At 44.2% G+C, this 14692-nt stretch overlaps 1 protein-coding gene across 5 annotated transcripts in view; it reads left to right on the forward strand.

Annotated features, from left to right (window-relative positions):
• The first annotated feature begins 2104 nt into the window (after positions 1–2104).
• MANEA (mannosidase endo-alpha) overlaps positions 2105–14692 on the forward strand; it is a 29599-nt gene continuing 17011 nt past the window's right edge. The window contains exons 1-5 of one of the 5 annotated variants that reach the window (XM_084827137.1): positions 2105–2309; positions 5146–5232; positions 9844–10430; positions 12085–12194; positions 14317–14393. In XM_084827137.1, coding sequence (XP_084683263.1) covers positions 9884–10430; positions 12085–12194; positions 14317–14393 — 734 coding nt within the window. In that variant the 5' untranslated portion in view covers positions 2105–2309; positions 5146–5232; positions 9844–9883. Of the gene's footprint in view, positions 4443–5145; positions 5233–9843; positions 10431–12084; positions 12195–14316; positions 14394–14692 lie in introns of all 5 variants that reach the window. The other 4 variants (XM_084827135.1, XM_084827136.1, XM_084827134.1 and 1 more) reach the window with 4 other exon arrangements.

A 14692-nucleotide genomic window follows, 5' to 3' on the forward strand; every position in this document is an offset into this window, starting at 1 on the left:
TTGGTTCACTGGGCAGAAACTGTACTACTGTGCTGCCCAGGGAGAGAATTTAGGTAAGTGAGAGGATGAGGTAGCTGCTTCTTCCATGACCAACCCTGTATACTGCACCACCAAGTGGGTGGGTGAGCGAGCAGAGGTGCCAGCTCATGCTTTCTCTCTTTCTCTCTCTAGGCAGTACCACAGGCCCAATCCACCCTCCCATAGTGTCTAGAAAGGGTGAGCAAGAAAGTGGAGGTAGGCACAGCCACTCCCTTCTCCTGCTTGCACACTTCCCTGTGCACCCCCAGAAGCATACCAATGCCAGGCAGACAGAGAGCAAGAGAGAAGATGAGCCAAGGGAAATAGTGCTGCTTCCTACAGAAGTAGCTGCTGCTTCCACACAATTGCTCACCTTTTCCTTCTCTCAGCAGGAAGGACTGGGCAGATGGGAGCCACTCCCTACAATAGCACGCCTGCATGGAACACTCAACCTGCTCCTGCATCCGATCTCTTTGGGCAGGAGAGCAAGGGAGCAAGTGAACAAAAGGCGGCTATCTTTGTCTGCGCACCCACCCCCCTCTCATTGGGTAGTGGAGGACGGGGGCTAACTGGATCCAAACCCCACCACCATGCCACTCGAGAGGGAGCACAGGTGAGCAAGGGAGGCAATGAGGTGGCTGCTCCGCCTAGGACTAGTGCCCTATGCTGGAGATGGGGATGATTTTTACGTGAGTTTAATGTATTTGTTTTATTACTGCTTTCAACTACTACTTTTTAAAATAAAAATGTGTTCATGATTGTTAGCTGTCTTGAGCACCATTTTCTTGGTGCAAAGGTGAGGTATAAATATAATAAGTGAATATGGCAGGTCAGCAAGCAGGCAGCGATGCTCACAGTTTCTCTCTAGACAGCATTGTGGGCTCAGTCCTCCCCGCTGTGGTGCCCAGAGAGGGAGACCAAGAGAGAGAAGGAGAAGCCACGGCTTCCTCGCATACTGCCCCGCGGTGTCCCAGAAGTGGCAAAGCTCGAGAGACCCGGGGCTTCCTGGCTGGGGGGCGCTTTCCCAGCCTCTGCTGCAGGGACAGAGGGCTTATAGAATCATAGAATAGTAGGGTTGGAAGGGGCCTACAAGGCCATCGAGTCCAACCCCCTGCTCAATGCAGGAATCCAAGTCAGAGTATCCCTGACAGATGGCTGTCCAGCCTCGTCTTGAAGGCCTCCAGTGTGGGAGAGCCCACCACCTCCCCAGGTAATTGGTTCCATTGCCGTATTGCTCTGACACTCAGGAAGTTTTTCCTGATGTTCAGTCGGAATCTGGCTTCCTGTAACTTGAGCCCATTATTCCGTGTCCTGCACTCTGGGATGATCAAGAAGAGATCCTGGCCTTCTTCTCTGTGACAACCTTTCAAGTACTTGAAGAGTGCTATCATATCTCCCCTCAGTCTTCTCTTCTCAAGGCTAAACATGCCCAGTTCTTTCAGTCTCTCTTCATAGGGCTTTGTTTCCAGTCCCCTGATCATCTTTGTTGCCCTCCTTTGAACCCTCTCCAGCTTGTCTGCATCCTTCTTAAAGTGTGGTGCCCAGAACTGGACACAGTACTCCAGATGAGGCCTAACCAGTGCTGAGTAGAGGGGAACTAGTACTTCCCGGGATTTGGAAGCGATGCTTCTATGAATGCAGCCCAAAATAGCATTTGCCTTTTTTGCAGCCACATCACATTGTTGGCTCATATTCAGCTTGTGATCGACAACAATTCCAAGATCCTTCTCGCTCGTAGTGTGGTTGAGCCACGTATCCCCCATCTTGTAACTGTGCATTTGGTTTCTTTTTCCTAGGTGCAGAACTTGGCATTTGTCCCTATTAAATGTCATTCTGTTGTTTTCTGCCCAGCACTCCAGTCCAGCTTCTTCTCCTTCAGCATGGCGGCGCCCTTTTCCAAACACTTGCTTAAAGTTAGGCCCGCAGATGCAGCACGCATGCGCGCTGTGCCTTACGGCGCAGGATGCTGCAGAACGAGGAGGCAAGACAGTTCGGCTGCGCCAGAGGAAGAGGAAGAGGCAGAAGCGAGCCTTGTTGCTCTTCCCGGAACTAAGGGCGCCGATGGCTTCGTCCTCGGCTGCCGCGCATGCCCAAACAGGACGACGGCAAGCTCGGCAACAAGTAGGGGGAGCCGAGTCTGAAACGAGGCCGATCATTAGATGCAAGCCCCACTCCCCCCGCCCCCTGGCCATTCCGTACTATTTCAACCCCGTCGCTACTCCCCTCGCCCTCCCCTCAGAGTCAGCGATCCTTGATTGTCCCGTCCTCGTAGGCTCCTGTTCTGCAGACGGGTGAGTACGAGGCTGGCAGCGCTTGTACCGCCTCACGCGCTCTTCGCAGCCGCAGCCCCCGCCCCCGCGCTTTATATCTATGGAGTGGCAGCGATGACAATGGTGGCGACGGAGGGAGGTGGGGTCCTCGGCGGCCGTTAGCCTCGTCCGTTGAGGGGGGAGGGGGGGAGTGAGCGCCCCCCTCCTCCCGTGACTCACCGAGGGGCTGTCGGAGGAAGGGGTTGTGTTGCAGCGGGGTCTTGGTAGAAAAGCTCCATGCGCAGGTGCCACGAGCTGCGCAGGGCTGTTAAAAGTCAAGCAAGAACCGCCCTTTCAACCAGGGTTACGTCCACAAGTCGAGCACTGGCATTACGATCTGACTGTGGGCCAGCTTGGGATAGTTATGTGAATGCCACTGGGGTGCAGTGGGTCGACTGGGGAGACCGAGGTCCAGATCCTGACAGTGTGACCTTAGGCCAGGCACTGTTGTTGAGCCTAACCAACCTTACAGGGCTGTTGTAAGGACAAAATTGCCCAGGGAGAAGGAGAACCATGTACATAAGCCTACCCCATCCTGCTACATGCCAGATGTGTTGGATTACAACTCCCAGAATGCCCCCAGCCAGCCATGGGGTATGCTGGGAGTTGTAATCCAACACATCTGGGTGTACCAGGTTGGAGAAGGCTGTTGTACATGTCCTTGAGTTCCTTGGAGGAAAGGTGATAGGAACATGTAAGACAAATAACTATCTGTTCTGGAAGGAATTGTTCCTTCCCCTTGATGGCTAACTGAAAACCTGTTATAATAGCGCCACAGACTTTGTAATATTGCACCCATTTGGAGTTTGGAAAGGTCAAAGTTCTGCACTTTCTCAGAAACACACAACAGGGTAGATATTGTCTGCAAAACTAGGTATTTCTGGTCATGTGCCATGCAGTGGGGCTCGGGTATGGAGAGGTTAGTTGAGCTATTTCTGGCAGATGCCATGCTAGCAAGAGGAAGGCATGTGACGTTGCCCTTGTCTAGCAGAGCTTTGACCATTCTGTTAGATGTTTTACAGTGTAATGCCTGTCATAACTGATATCACAGAAGGACATTAATGTGCGGTATATTAAATGTGCCTTGAATTATTTATAATAGGTGTTGAGCTGATATTGTGTGATGCATTCAGAAAGTTCTGAATATTTATCTTGGAATGGATACTTGGCATTTCATAAGCTTAGATAAACATTATGGGCAGAATCTAATGTTCTGTTTGTGTAATGGGACAATTCCCTCTTTTCCTCCTCCCTGCAGACTTTCCATCCCCCCCCCCCCCCCGGTCTGTTCTGGAGGATCCTCCAACCCTCTGGAGCAGATTTTGAGGCTGCGTGGAGGACTGCAGGTGGGATGGGGAATTGTCTTCTCCCTGTTCTGCTGACAGAATAATGTAATTGGATTCCGCCCTATTATATTTCTGCAAGCTGACATGTTCAAATTGTATGTCTGATCAATGCTGAGGCTAAATCATACCATTGCCTTGAAATCAACAGTGTCTGTTTTATCTTCTTTACTGGAAACTGATGGAACAGTGTGATGTGAAAAGGGGAAGATTCACATTAAAGAGGCCTGGTATCCTGTTCTTTTAACAATCTTATTAATAGGAAAGCACAGTGTTGGACAGGCCTTGCTCATTCCTAACTTTCTTCGCAGTGGGTTTGAACATAAAATGCCTACTTATGTCCTGAATATGCACACCCAACTTTCATTCCTCCCCCCATCTTGTGTTTATTTTTGGATAGCTGGGGTTGTTTGTATAGGTAGAGAACATTCAGCCTTTTCCCCACATAACCTGATTTTGTTGGCTTTTAGCAACATCTAGGTGGACTTGCCAGTGATGAATTACTTCTGTCTTGTATTTCTTTGTGTTTTGTGCCTCTTTGTGATGAGCTATCTCATGTCCTTGCCGATAATGGACTATAGTATGGGGCACTGTGACCCTATGTTAAGAGTGCGTTGGATTAATTACATTCCACCATTATAACCAGAAATCAGGGTGGGGAGTAGACTCTACGGCTTATTGTCAGAAAATAGCTCAGAGGATCGTTCTGAAACTTGGCAGTGTGCAAGAGGTCAGTTTGACAATAGTCTGTCCCAATTTTGAGGTACAAAGGGTAAGAAATGATTTATTTATGAATTTAAAATTTAATGAGTGACCTCGTTTAATAAGAAGTTTCACAGATATTGTCTGTTTTCATTCCAATAGACTTTGCTGGAGTTGAACCTTATTAGATGATTTCTCTGTTCATACAGCAGCTTTGGGGAAACCATTTGCTGTGTCAAGTCAGGGGCAAGGTCTAGTACACACTGACTTGGTTTTCACATAACGACAACACAAGAGTACGGGTTGGCTCTGGGTTAAAAATGGGTTATTGAATTGTGAGTTGTTGATTTGCGGGTTTTCATTACATGCAAACACTGCACTATGAGTGCTGGTTAGCAGGGAGATGGAATAGAATGGAGGTGAGGAAGGAGTTTATTATGTCAATTTTAAGGTTAAGTAGTTGGGAGATAATGAGGTTTTTGGAGACAAATAGGACCTATTCTTCCCCCAAATGTTCTCCATATAAGTTATTTCTGCTGTTATTATACTGCAGAAGTGGGGGACCACACTGTGGGCCTTTTATTAATGTATATTAAGAATTAACACGCTCTGAAATCTGTCTTTGCTAGATTTTTGCCCTATTCTTTAGGACTGTGTATATAAAAATATTTCTTTATTGAAACTCCAGGACTTCTTGTTTGAGAGGTGGAGAGTAGTGTGCTTTCTTATGAGATTAAGAATTACATGCCTCAGAGTTTCTTATTTCATGCTAGCTGCACAAGAAGAGTCCCGGTGGATCATACTGAAGTGGGTCCATTGAATGCAACAGTGGGCAGCCAATGTTGCCTGTCATGTACCTGGTAAGAATACTAGGTCCTCTGCCTCTTACAAGGAACTCAGCAGCCCCTTCCCCTTATGAGATACAAGGTTGGAGGGTGGGTAAAAAATCAAAATGAGGTCTAGCAGTTTTGAGGTAAAAGTGAAGCTAAGTGAAGGAGTCCACTCTCAGATAGAAGCAGTCAACTGCAGTCCTGTAATACACAGGCACACACGGCTACAGAGAAAAGAAATAGTGATAATGGTCACTAGCTTAGGTAAACAAAAACTAAACCCATAAGCAAAAAAAAATCAGCCAGAAGCTATTGGTTATGGCAGCTAGATAGACCCTCCACATTCCTATCTATTTCCACAAGGATGGGCTGATGTTCCTTCATGCTCTGTTTGTGGACTTCTCAGCATCTGACTGACTACCGCTGGAAAGAGGATACTGGTCTAGATGGACCTATGGTGTAATCCAGCCAGACAATTTCTTACAGTCCCAATTATAGTTAGGTAGAAGAACTTCTATGTTTAGATGCAGTCTGCCCCTGAATACCAATTGATGCAGAACAGTCAAAAGTGGCAGAGTCAGGGAAAACTCTGGGAAAGCCAGAGGTGCTAACTTTTAACTTCTACTTTAAAAATAGTTCAGTGTTCTTCAGTAGAAATTGCAGGCATGGGCCCCCCCAATTCAGATCAGACCCATAAAGCCCACCTTATTGTTCAGTCGTTAAGTCGGGTCTGACTCTTCGTCACCCCATGGACCATAGCATGCCAGGCCTTCCTGTCCTCTGCTCTCTCCCGGAGTGTGCTCAGGTTCATATTCATTGCATCGGTGATGCAATCTAGCCATCTCATCCTCTGCCGTCCCCTTCTCCTTTTGCCTTCAATCTTTCCCAGCATCAGGGTCTTTTCCGGGGAGTTTTCTCTTTGCATTAAGAGGCCAAAATATTTGAGCTCCAGCTTCAGTATCTGTCCTTCCAATGAGCACTCAGGGTTGATTTCCTTTAGGATTGACTGATTTGACCTCCTTGCAGTCCAGGGGACTCATAAGAGTCTTCTCCAGCACCACAGTTCGAAAGCATCAGTTCTTCTGCGCTCAGCCTTCCTTATAGTCCAGCTCTCACAGCCATACATTACTACTGGGAAAACCATAGCTTTGATTAGACGGACCTTTGTTGGCAAGGTGATGTCTCTGCTTCTTACTATGCTGTCTAGGTTTGCCATAGCTTTCCTCCCAAGGAGCAAGCGTCTTTTAATTTCATGGCTACAGTCACCGTCTGCGGTGATCTTGGAGCCCAAGAAAGTAAAATCTGTCACTGCTTCCATTTCTTCCCCTTCTATATGCCAGGAAGTGATGGGGCCAGATGCCATGATTTTAGTTTTTTAATGTTGAGTTTCAAACCAGCTTTTGCACTCTCCACTTTCACCCTCAACAAGAGGCTCTTTATATCCTCTTCGCTTTCTGCCATTAGGGTGGTATTGTCTGCATCTCTGAGGTTGTTGATAATTCTCCCGGCAATCTCAATTCCAACCTGTGATTCATCCAACCCGGCATTTCTCATGATGTACTCTGCATATAAGTTAAATAAGCAGGGCGACAATATGCAACCTTGTCATACTCCTTCCCCAATTTTGAACCAATCGGTTGTTCCATGTCCGGTTCTTACTGTTGCTTCTTGACCCTCATACAGGTTTCTCAGGAGACAGGTAAGGTGGCCTGGTACTCCCATCTCTTTAAGATAGACGTTTTTCTGGAATTCTTTTGCTTTCTCCATGATCCAGCGAATGTTGGTGATTTGATCTCTAGTTCCTCTGCCTCTTCGAAACCCAGCTTGTACTTCCGGTAGTTCTCGGTTCGCATGCTGCTGAAGCCTAGCTTGTAGGATTTTGAGCATAACCTTGCTGGCATGTGAAATGAGCACAATTGTGCGGTAGTTTGAACACTCTTTGGCATTGCCCTTCTTTGGAATTGGAATGTAAACTGACCTTTTCCAGTCTTGTGGCCACTGTTGAGTGTTCCCAGTTTGTTGGCATATTGAGTGCAGCACTTTAACAGCATCATCTTTTAGGATTTTAAATAGCTCAGCTGGAATACTGTCATCTCCGCTAGCTTTGTTGTTAGTAATGCTTCCTAAGGCCCACTTGACTTCACTCTCTAGGATGTCCGGCTCAAGTTCAGTGTCCGCACTATCATGGCAATCAGGGACATTCAGATCTTTCCTGTATAGTTCTTCTGTGTATTCTTTCCACCTCATCTTAATCTCATCTGCTTCTGTTAGGACCCTGCCTTCTTTGTCCTTTATCATGCCCATCTTTGCACAAAACGTTCCCTTGAGATCTCCGATTTTCTTGAAAAGATCTCTAGTCTTTCCCATTCTATTGTTTTCCTCGATTTCTTTGCATTGTTCATTTGAGACGGCCTTCTTGTCTCTCCTTGCTATTCTCTGGAACTCTGCATTCAGTTGGATATCTTCCCCCTTCTCCCTTGCTTTTCGTTTCCCTTCTTTCCTCAGCTACTTGTAAAGCCTCATCAGACAGCCACTTGGCTTTCTTGCATTTCTTTTTCTTTGGGATGGATTTCGTTGCTGCCTCCTGAACAATGTTACGGACCTCCGTCCATAGTTCCTCAGGCACTCTGTCTATCAGGTCTAATCCCTGAAATCTATTCCTCACCTCCACTGTATATTCATAAGGGATATGATTGAGGTCATACCTGAATGGTTTAGTGGTTTTCCCTACGTTCTTCAATTTAAGCCGAAATTTTGCGATAAGAAGCTCATGCTCTGAGCCACAGTCAGCTCCAGGTCTTGTTTTTACTGACTGTATAGAGCTTCTCCATCTTTGGCTGCAAAGGACATAATCAATCTGATTTCGATATTGACCATCTGGTGATGTCCATGTGTAGAGTTGCCTCTTGTGCTGTTGGAAAAGAGTGTTTGCTATGATCAGCGTGTTCTCTTGGCAAAACTCTATTAGCCTTTGTTCTGCTTCATTTTGTACACCAAGGCCATGCCTGCCTGTTATCCCGGTGATTTCTTGACTTCCTACTTTAGCATTCCAATCCCCTATGATGAAGAGGACATCTTTTTTTGGTGTTAGTTCTAGAAGGTGTTGTAGGTCTTCATAGAACTGATCAACCTCAACTTCTTTGGCCTCAGTGGTTGGGGCATAGACTTGAATTACTGTGATGTTGAATGGTTTGCCTTGGATTCGTACCGAGATCATTCTAATGTTTTTGAGATTGTACCCCAGTACTGCTTTTCCCACCCTTTTGTTGACTATGAGTGCTACTCCATTTCTTCTAAGGAATTCTTGCCCACAGTAGTAGATATAATGGTCACCTGAATTAAATTCGCCCATCCTTGTCCATTTCAGTTCGCTGATTCCCAAGATGTCGATGTTCAATCTTGCCATCTCATGTTTGACCACCTCCAGCTTACCTTGATTCATTGATCTGACATTCCAAGTTCCTAAACAATATTGTTCTTTACAGCATCGGATTTTCTTTTCACCACCAGACACATCCACAGCTGAGTGTCCTTTCAGGTTTGGCCCAGCCGCTTCACTCTTTCTGGCGCTACTTGGAAATTCCCTCTGCTCTTCCCCAGTAGTATATTGGACACCTTCTGACCTGAGGGGCTCATCTTCCGGCGTCATCTCTTTTAGCCTTGTGATATGTTCCATGGGGTTTTCTTGGCAAGAATACTGGAGTGGGTTGCCATTTCCTTCTCCAGTGGACCACGTTTTGTCAGAACTCTCTGCCATGACCTGTCCATCTTGGGTGGCCCTGCATGGCATAGCTTATGGCTTCACTGAGTTACACAAGCCCCTTCGCCACAACAAGGCAGTAATCCATGAAGGGGATAAAGGCCACCTACCCCCTCACAATAGGGTCCCGATCTGGACTGGGGGCCCTGTGCCTATTCTAGAATAAAAATGAAAGTAATGTTTGTAACAGCTGTAATTTCCAAGCATTTTAGAGTGTCAGTGAACATGGAAAGCCCTTAACAAAACATGTTAAAGTGGTTAAACAGAAACGTTTTTTGTTAATTTAATTTAGAAGTAATCCTAACATTTGTGATACTTTTTATTCTGCATAGAGAATCATTTGTTCCACTTAATTTTTAGCTCACTATTATGTCCATCAGGTTTCATCCATATACTTTTCTGGGGGTTTTCCACACCTGATTTATTATAGCTTTAACAAGGGACATAATTAAAAAAAAATAACCATTATAAGACAAATATAAGAAAATAGTTTTCAACATAATGAACGGTCATTTTAAGAAGAGAAACTGCTCCTACTAACTCCTGAATTTAGTTGGCAAATAGAATAATCCTATAAGTTTTAATACAGAAGAAAATTGAATGAAGATTTCATTAAGATGTCTGCACTTAAACAAAAATCGAAGTTCTAAACCAACCTGAGTGACATTGAAATCTTAATCCCTGTTCCTTTGCCTTGTGTCTATCGGACCTTGAGCCTGTGGACAGGGACTGTCTGATCTCTTAATATCTGTACAGCACTTAGAACATTGTGGGTACTTTGTAAGTGTTAAATCATAATAATTAAAGTATATGTGTTTTTCATTTTTTTTTTTAATTGCTTGCAACATTTAAAAGCCTGTTTTTCTTTTGATCATTGCCAGCTAGAAGCCCCCAAGGTCTACCTCGAACTACCATGACATCATGGCAAGATTTCGCCGGAGAACGTGCATCATTTTGTTGCTTTTCATCTTATTTATTTGCTCCATAATGATGGCTTTGAAAACTCTGAGACCTGAAAGAGCTGGATTTGGAGATCCATTTGGCCTTGGCCTTTTACCAGATTTTCAGCAGCGGACAACACATTTAAAAAACAAGTTCAGTCTGCAGAATAGAGCTAAGGAAGATAGCTTCACACACACTAAAAATTTGCACCCGTTGACAATGAATATCAAAACACCTACAGTTTCTGTAGGAAAACTGGAAGAAGACATACCCCCTCCAAATTATAATTTTCATGTATTTTACTACAGCTGGTTTGGGTCTCCACAGTTTGATGGGAAATACATTCACTGGAACCATCCATTGTTGACACACTGGGATGCCAAAATTGCAAGTGGTTATCCAAAAGGAAGACACAGCCCTCCAGATGATATTGGAGCCGGCTTCTATCCTGAACTTGGGCCTTACAGTTCCAAAGACCCTTCTGTCATTGAAGCTCACATGAAGCAGATGAGCTCAGCTTCCATTGGTAAATAGGTATTTAATGTTGTTTTGGGGATGGCATTAACTTATTTGAATTAGAGTTTTTGCATGAGTTGCTCACTTTTTTCTTCTATGTACTGAAATTGAACTATGCAAAAGTTTTACTTTCTTTCACCACCTACTAACTATGCTATTCTACTTGATATATGACCTTTCAGTGAATCACAAATCTCTTTTCCTCACTGACTGAGGAAAAATGTCTTGAGTCCAGCAACATGGAAGGTAACTTTATGAATTACCCTGTTATCCTAGACTTGGGACCTGTACTATTGAGCTAAACTTGTTTCTACATCTAAAGTCAAACTAACTCATTAACCATAGTTTCTTTGGGGCTGACAAATCAGGATCTCGAACCACAGCTTGAAGCTAGTTCATCAACCACAGTTTGCACTGACTGTGGTTTCCTGTTTCAGCCAAAGTCGGGCATCCAGGCTTGCAGTCTGCCTGACTTCAGAAATGCAGGGGTAGAGCAGCTGAAAAACTAAAGCACTTTTGCGTGTAAGAAGCTCTTCCTAGCATTTTCAAAGAGTTCACTCTTCCTCCTCAGTCGGCCTGCAACAGGCTTCTTTCCCCATCCACCTCCTTATTGTCAATGCCTCACCAGGCTGGATGCCTAGCTTTGAAGTCAGGGGCAGACCTTAAAGGACAAAGGGATTGTTTAATGATATTTACCAAGGGAGCAAAATAGAGCACTGCTGTAAGTGCCATTTTAAGACAGTTCAACAGGTATATTTGCACACTTTTCATAATTCCCTCCTCCCACAAGAGACAATTCCACACTTTGCATTGCATGGCCTCTCACACCTCAAACAGACAAATATGACCTAAGCATCTCTTTCCCATCAGTGTTCTCTCTGCCTCTGTCTTTGGAGAGAGAGAGAGAGAGAGAAGTGTGACTGCAGCATAATTCACACCTTGTAGACCAAGAGATGACTCAGAGCAATCTCCAAGGAGCCATGTTGTCCCTGCATACTGCTATCTTCTGTGTGGTAAAGCCCCAATCCAATTAGGTATGTATTGTATTATTCAACCACCTAGTTGTAAGGATTATTATCTCAGTATGCGATTCACAAAGAAGCTGCAAATATAGCAAGACAAAGGAGCAGAGTGGCGGATCCATCACTGCATCCCAACCCTTTTTTGCTCGTGCCAGCCAGGGCAAAATGTGGGTGGGGTTTCTTTTTCACTACATTAGCTCCATCCAGGCTGGACATAGCTGAGGAGCCAAAGGATCTGCAAGGCTTTGAATCCAGTGAAGCCAAAGCCACCAGCACCTTGCCACTGAAATGCCCATTTGGAGGCCTTCCGCCAGTTACCAGTGGTGCTAGTTTTCTGCCCACAGAATTTACCTAGCTTTCTCCAGCAAGCTCGCTCTGGAGGTAAAATTGCACTCAAAGTTAGGAGTAGTTTAATTAAGGAAGTACAGAGGCTTTCATTAAAAGAGACCTGAAAATGGCTCAATACATTCTTCATTCTAGTGGCTTTGTTTTTTTGTAGGAACATTGAAACTAAATTCTCAAAATATGTGGACAGTTTTTGCTTTCTAAATCCGATAAATAAATTTGCTTCACATTCACTTTTTCCCCATTTTTACTGACTGAAGTACCCAGGTTAAAAAAAAAAAAATGTTTGTTTCTTAGGGGTATTGGCTCTTTCTTGGTATCCACCTGGTATGGCAGATGAAAATGGAGAACCAACTGATAGCCTGGTGCCTACAATTTTGGATATTGCACATAAATACAAGCTAAAGGTATGATGGATTAAGTTTTGGACTTGGCAAAACTGTAGATGCAAGGGATTTATTATTCTAAAGTAGACAGTTTGCATTGTTGTATTAGCAGAATTTAAGCTACAATCTTACATCCACTTACCTAGAACTAAGTCCTGTTGAACTCAGTTGGACTTCTTTCTGTGTATACACTTATAGGATTGGATTGTTAAAGATTTACTTTCATGTATGGTTTCATTTTAGCGAAAGGATTTTAGTGATGCAATGCTACATTTTTATGTTTGGTGAGACCAACGCATTAAAGTTGATTATGTGGCTGCTCTGTTCTATGGGCCAAGTTTAGCAACAGAACAGCAGTATAATTTTAGGGCAGGGGCAATTATTTTATCATGCTGTTCTTAAAGAATGGGAAGAGACAGCCTTGCCAGTCTACTGCAAATCATCCAGAGATCTACTGTCGGTCCATTCCTATCTTATCCAACAGTAAAATAATTTTTGTTCCTGGTCACGGTAAATTTGTTGAGTTGTGGTTGGAAAAGAATGGGGCAGGGAGTTCGGGGGCTGAATAAGTGTGGTAAGAAGTGTGTTTTTGGGTGGAGGGGTGTCCTTCAAATACTCAAGTTCGTAATTTGATAAGAAGTATGCACTGTTCTCAGATGGTGATATGACTGTAAAATAATGGGGCAGGAAGGCACTATCAGGGCCTTGAGGGAAGAACCGTCATGAAGTGACTGTTGCTCTGAGAATAGGATTATCTAGTGAGCTCAGCATTCAATGAACCTGTGACCTCACAGTTTCTGCACAACACTGTGGCACTATTGATCACAAACAAAAGGTGAATAGCAAGCTAAAATAAGGAGAAGACACTGGGCTGGTTCACACAATCACCACAGCCCAAGCCACCCATTACCTTAAAATAGCCCAGGGGTTGTGGATTGTTTGTTAACCACTCCAGCAGTCCACCCTCGCCGGGTTCAGATGTCACGATAAGCCATGGTGACCACCTGCCGTAGCGTGAATATTCACAATGGCCGCCAGCACACATTGCAACCTAAAGTTGGCTGCAGTGATCATGCGAACTGGGTCATTGTATCTCTTGATCTCTAGAATTATAGCCATTTCTTTCCTTTCACTGTCAACAAGTTCTAAATTCGTTCTCCACCTGACAGTGACCAGATTCACACAATCATCCAGCCCACTGTTCCTTATTTAAGTCATGGTAGATTGTGGCTCAGTCAGACACCTTCTGAATATTTACGCTGCAACTGTGGCTTGTCATGTGATCCGAGCCCAGCGAGGGTGTGTTGTTGCCGTAGTTAACAAACCACCTGGAACCCATGGGCCATTTTAAGTTGTGCGTGGTTTAAGATACCAACCTTTATAATATACTGAATATTTAATATACTGAACCTTGCTGGGTTCAGATGACATGACAAGCAGCAGTTGTGACTTGAATATTCAAAATGGCCACCCCTATGTGCCGCAGCCCACCATGGCTTAAATAAGCCATGTTGGTCTACTTAATCATGTGACTGGCCCATGTCATTTCTACAACCACCACAAAAGCAAACTCAGGGTTAGTACTTTTCCATCAGAAGAAAATTCCATGGTTATTGTACTATCACCAAGGAACAAAAGCACTATAAGTTTTCCCTTAGATGTCTAATCCAGCATTACTACATTCCATACTAACTTGGTTAAGAACAATAAGAAAGAGCAATAAAATGTTGCAGTGTGGAGTGCTCCTGCTCAGTGTTCCCATCACTCAGCCATGTCCTTTTCCAGGATTTTTCCATTTTCCGGCCCAACAGTCAGCATTATGTGACCCTGAGTAGGCATGGTCCTCATTGTGCTGGTTGTGGGTTCCTCCCCATTAGTGTTCTCCCCACCCCACCCCCGCCAGCAAAGATTTCTGTAGACGTTGATGTTTCCTCAAACCTGTTGATACTTCCCTCTTGTGTGTATGGAAGGACTCACAGTCACGTTTGAACTTGAAATTGAGAGAATGATACAGGCACTAGTACTGACTTCAACTTATGATCTGCTATCTTGAGGTAATTCTTTTTTAAAATAAATTCTATCCTCATTGGGAGGTATAGAAATGCAACGAATGAATACGTTAATTAATATTTTCATCTTTCAGGTCACCTTCCATATTGAGCCATTCAAAGATAGAGATGATCATACTATGTACAGCAATGTCAAGTATATTATTGACAAGTAAGGATTTCTGAAATAATTGAATGTTAACATTATCACTTCATCCTGTTCAGTGTTCTTCAGGTGTATTTGTTTTCTGTGTGCATCATAGTAATTTATCTGTTGAAGCATGTAGCCTTCATAAATCAATAAATTTCGTATTGAAGTAGCCTGAATTATTTTTCCTTGTTTAAGTCCAAGAGATTTGGTACAGATGCTAGTTGTCTGTTATCATCTCTGTTGCTGTGTCTTAGGGTTGTCTTTCATGTTATCTGCCTTGCATGGTCTCAGTTTCTTTAACTGGGTGAAATATGATGAAA

Source organism: Heloderma suspectum, chromosome 1 (assembly GCF_057233095.1).
Source record: "Heloderma suspectum isolate Gila_16-S chromosome 1, 16-S_ref, whole genome shotgun sequence".
NCBI classification, from domain to species: domain Eukaryota; kingdom Metazoa; phylum Chordata; class Lepidosauria; order Squamata; family Helodermatidae; genus Heloderma; species Heloderma suspectum.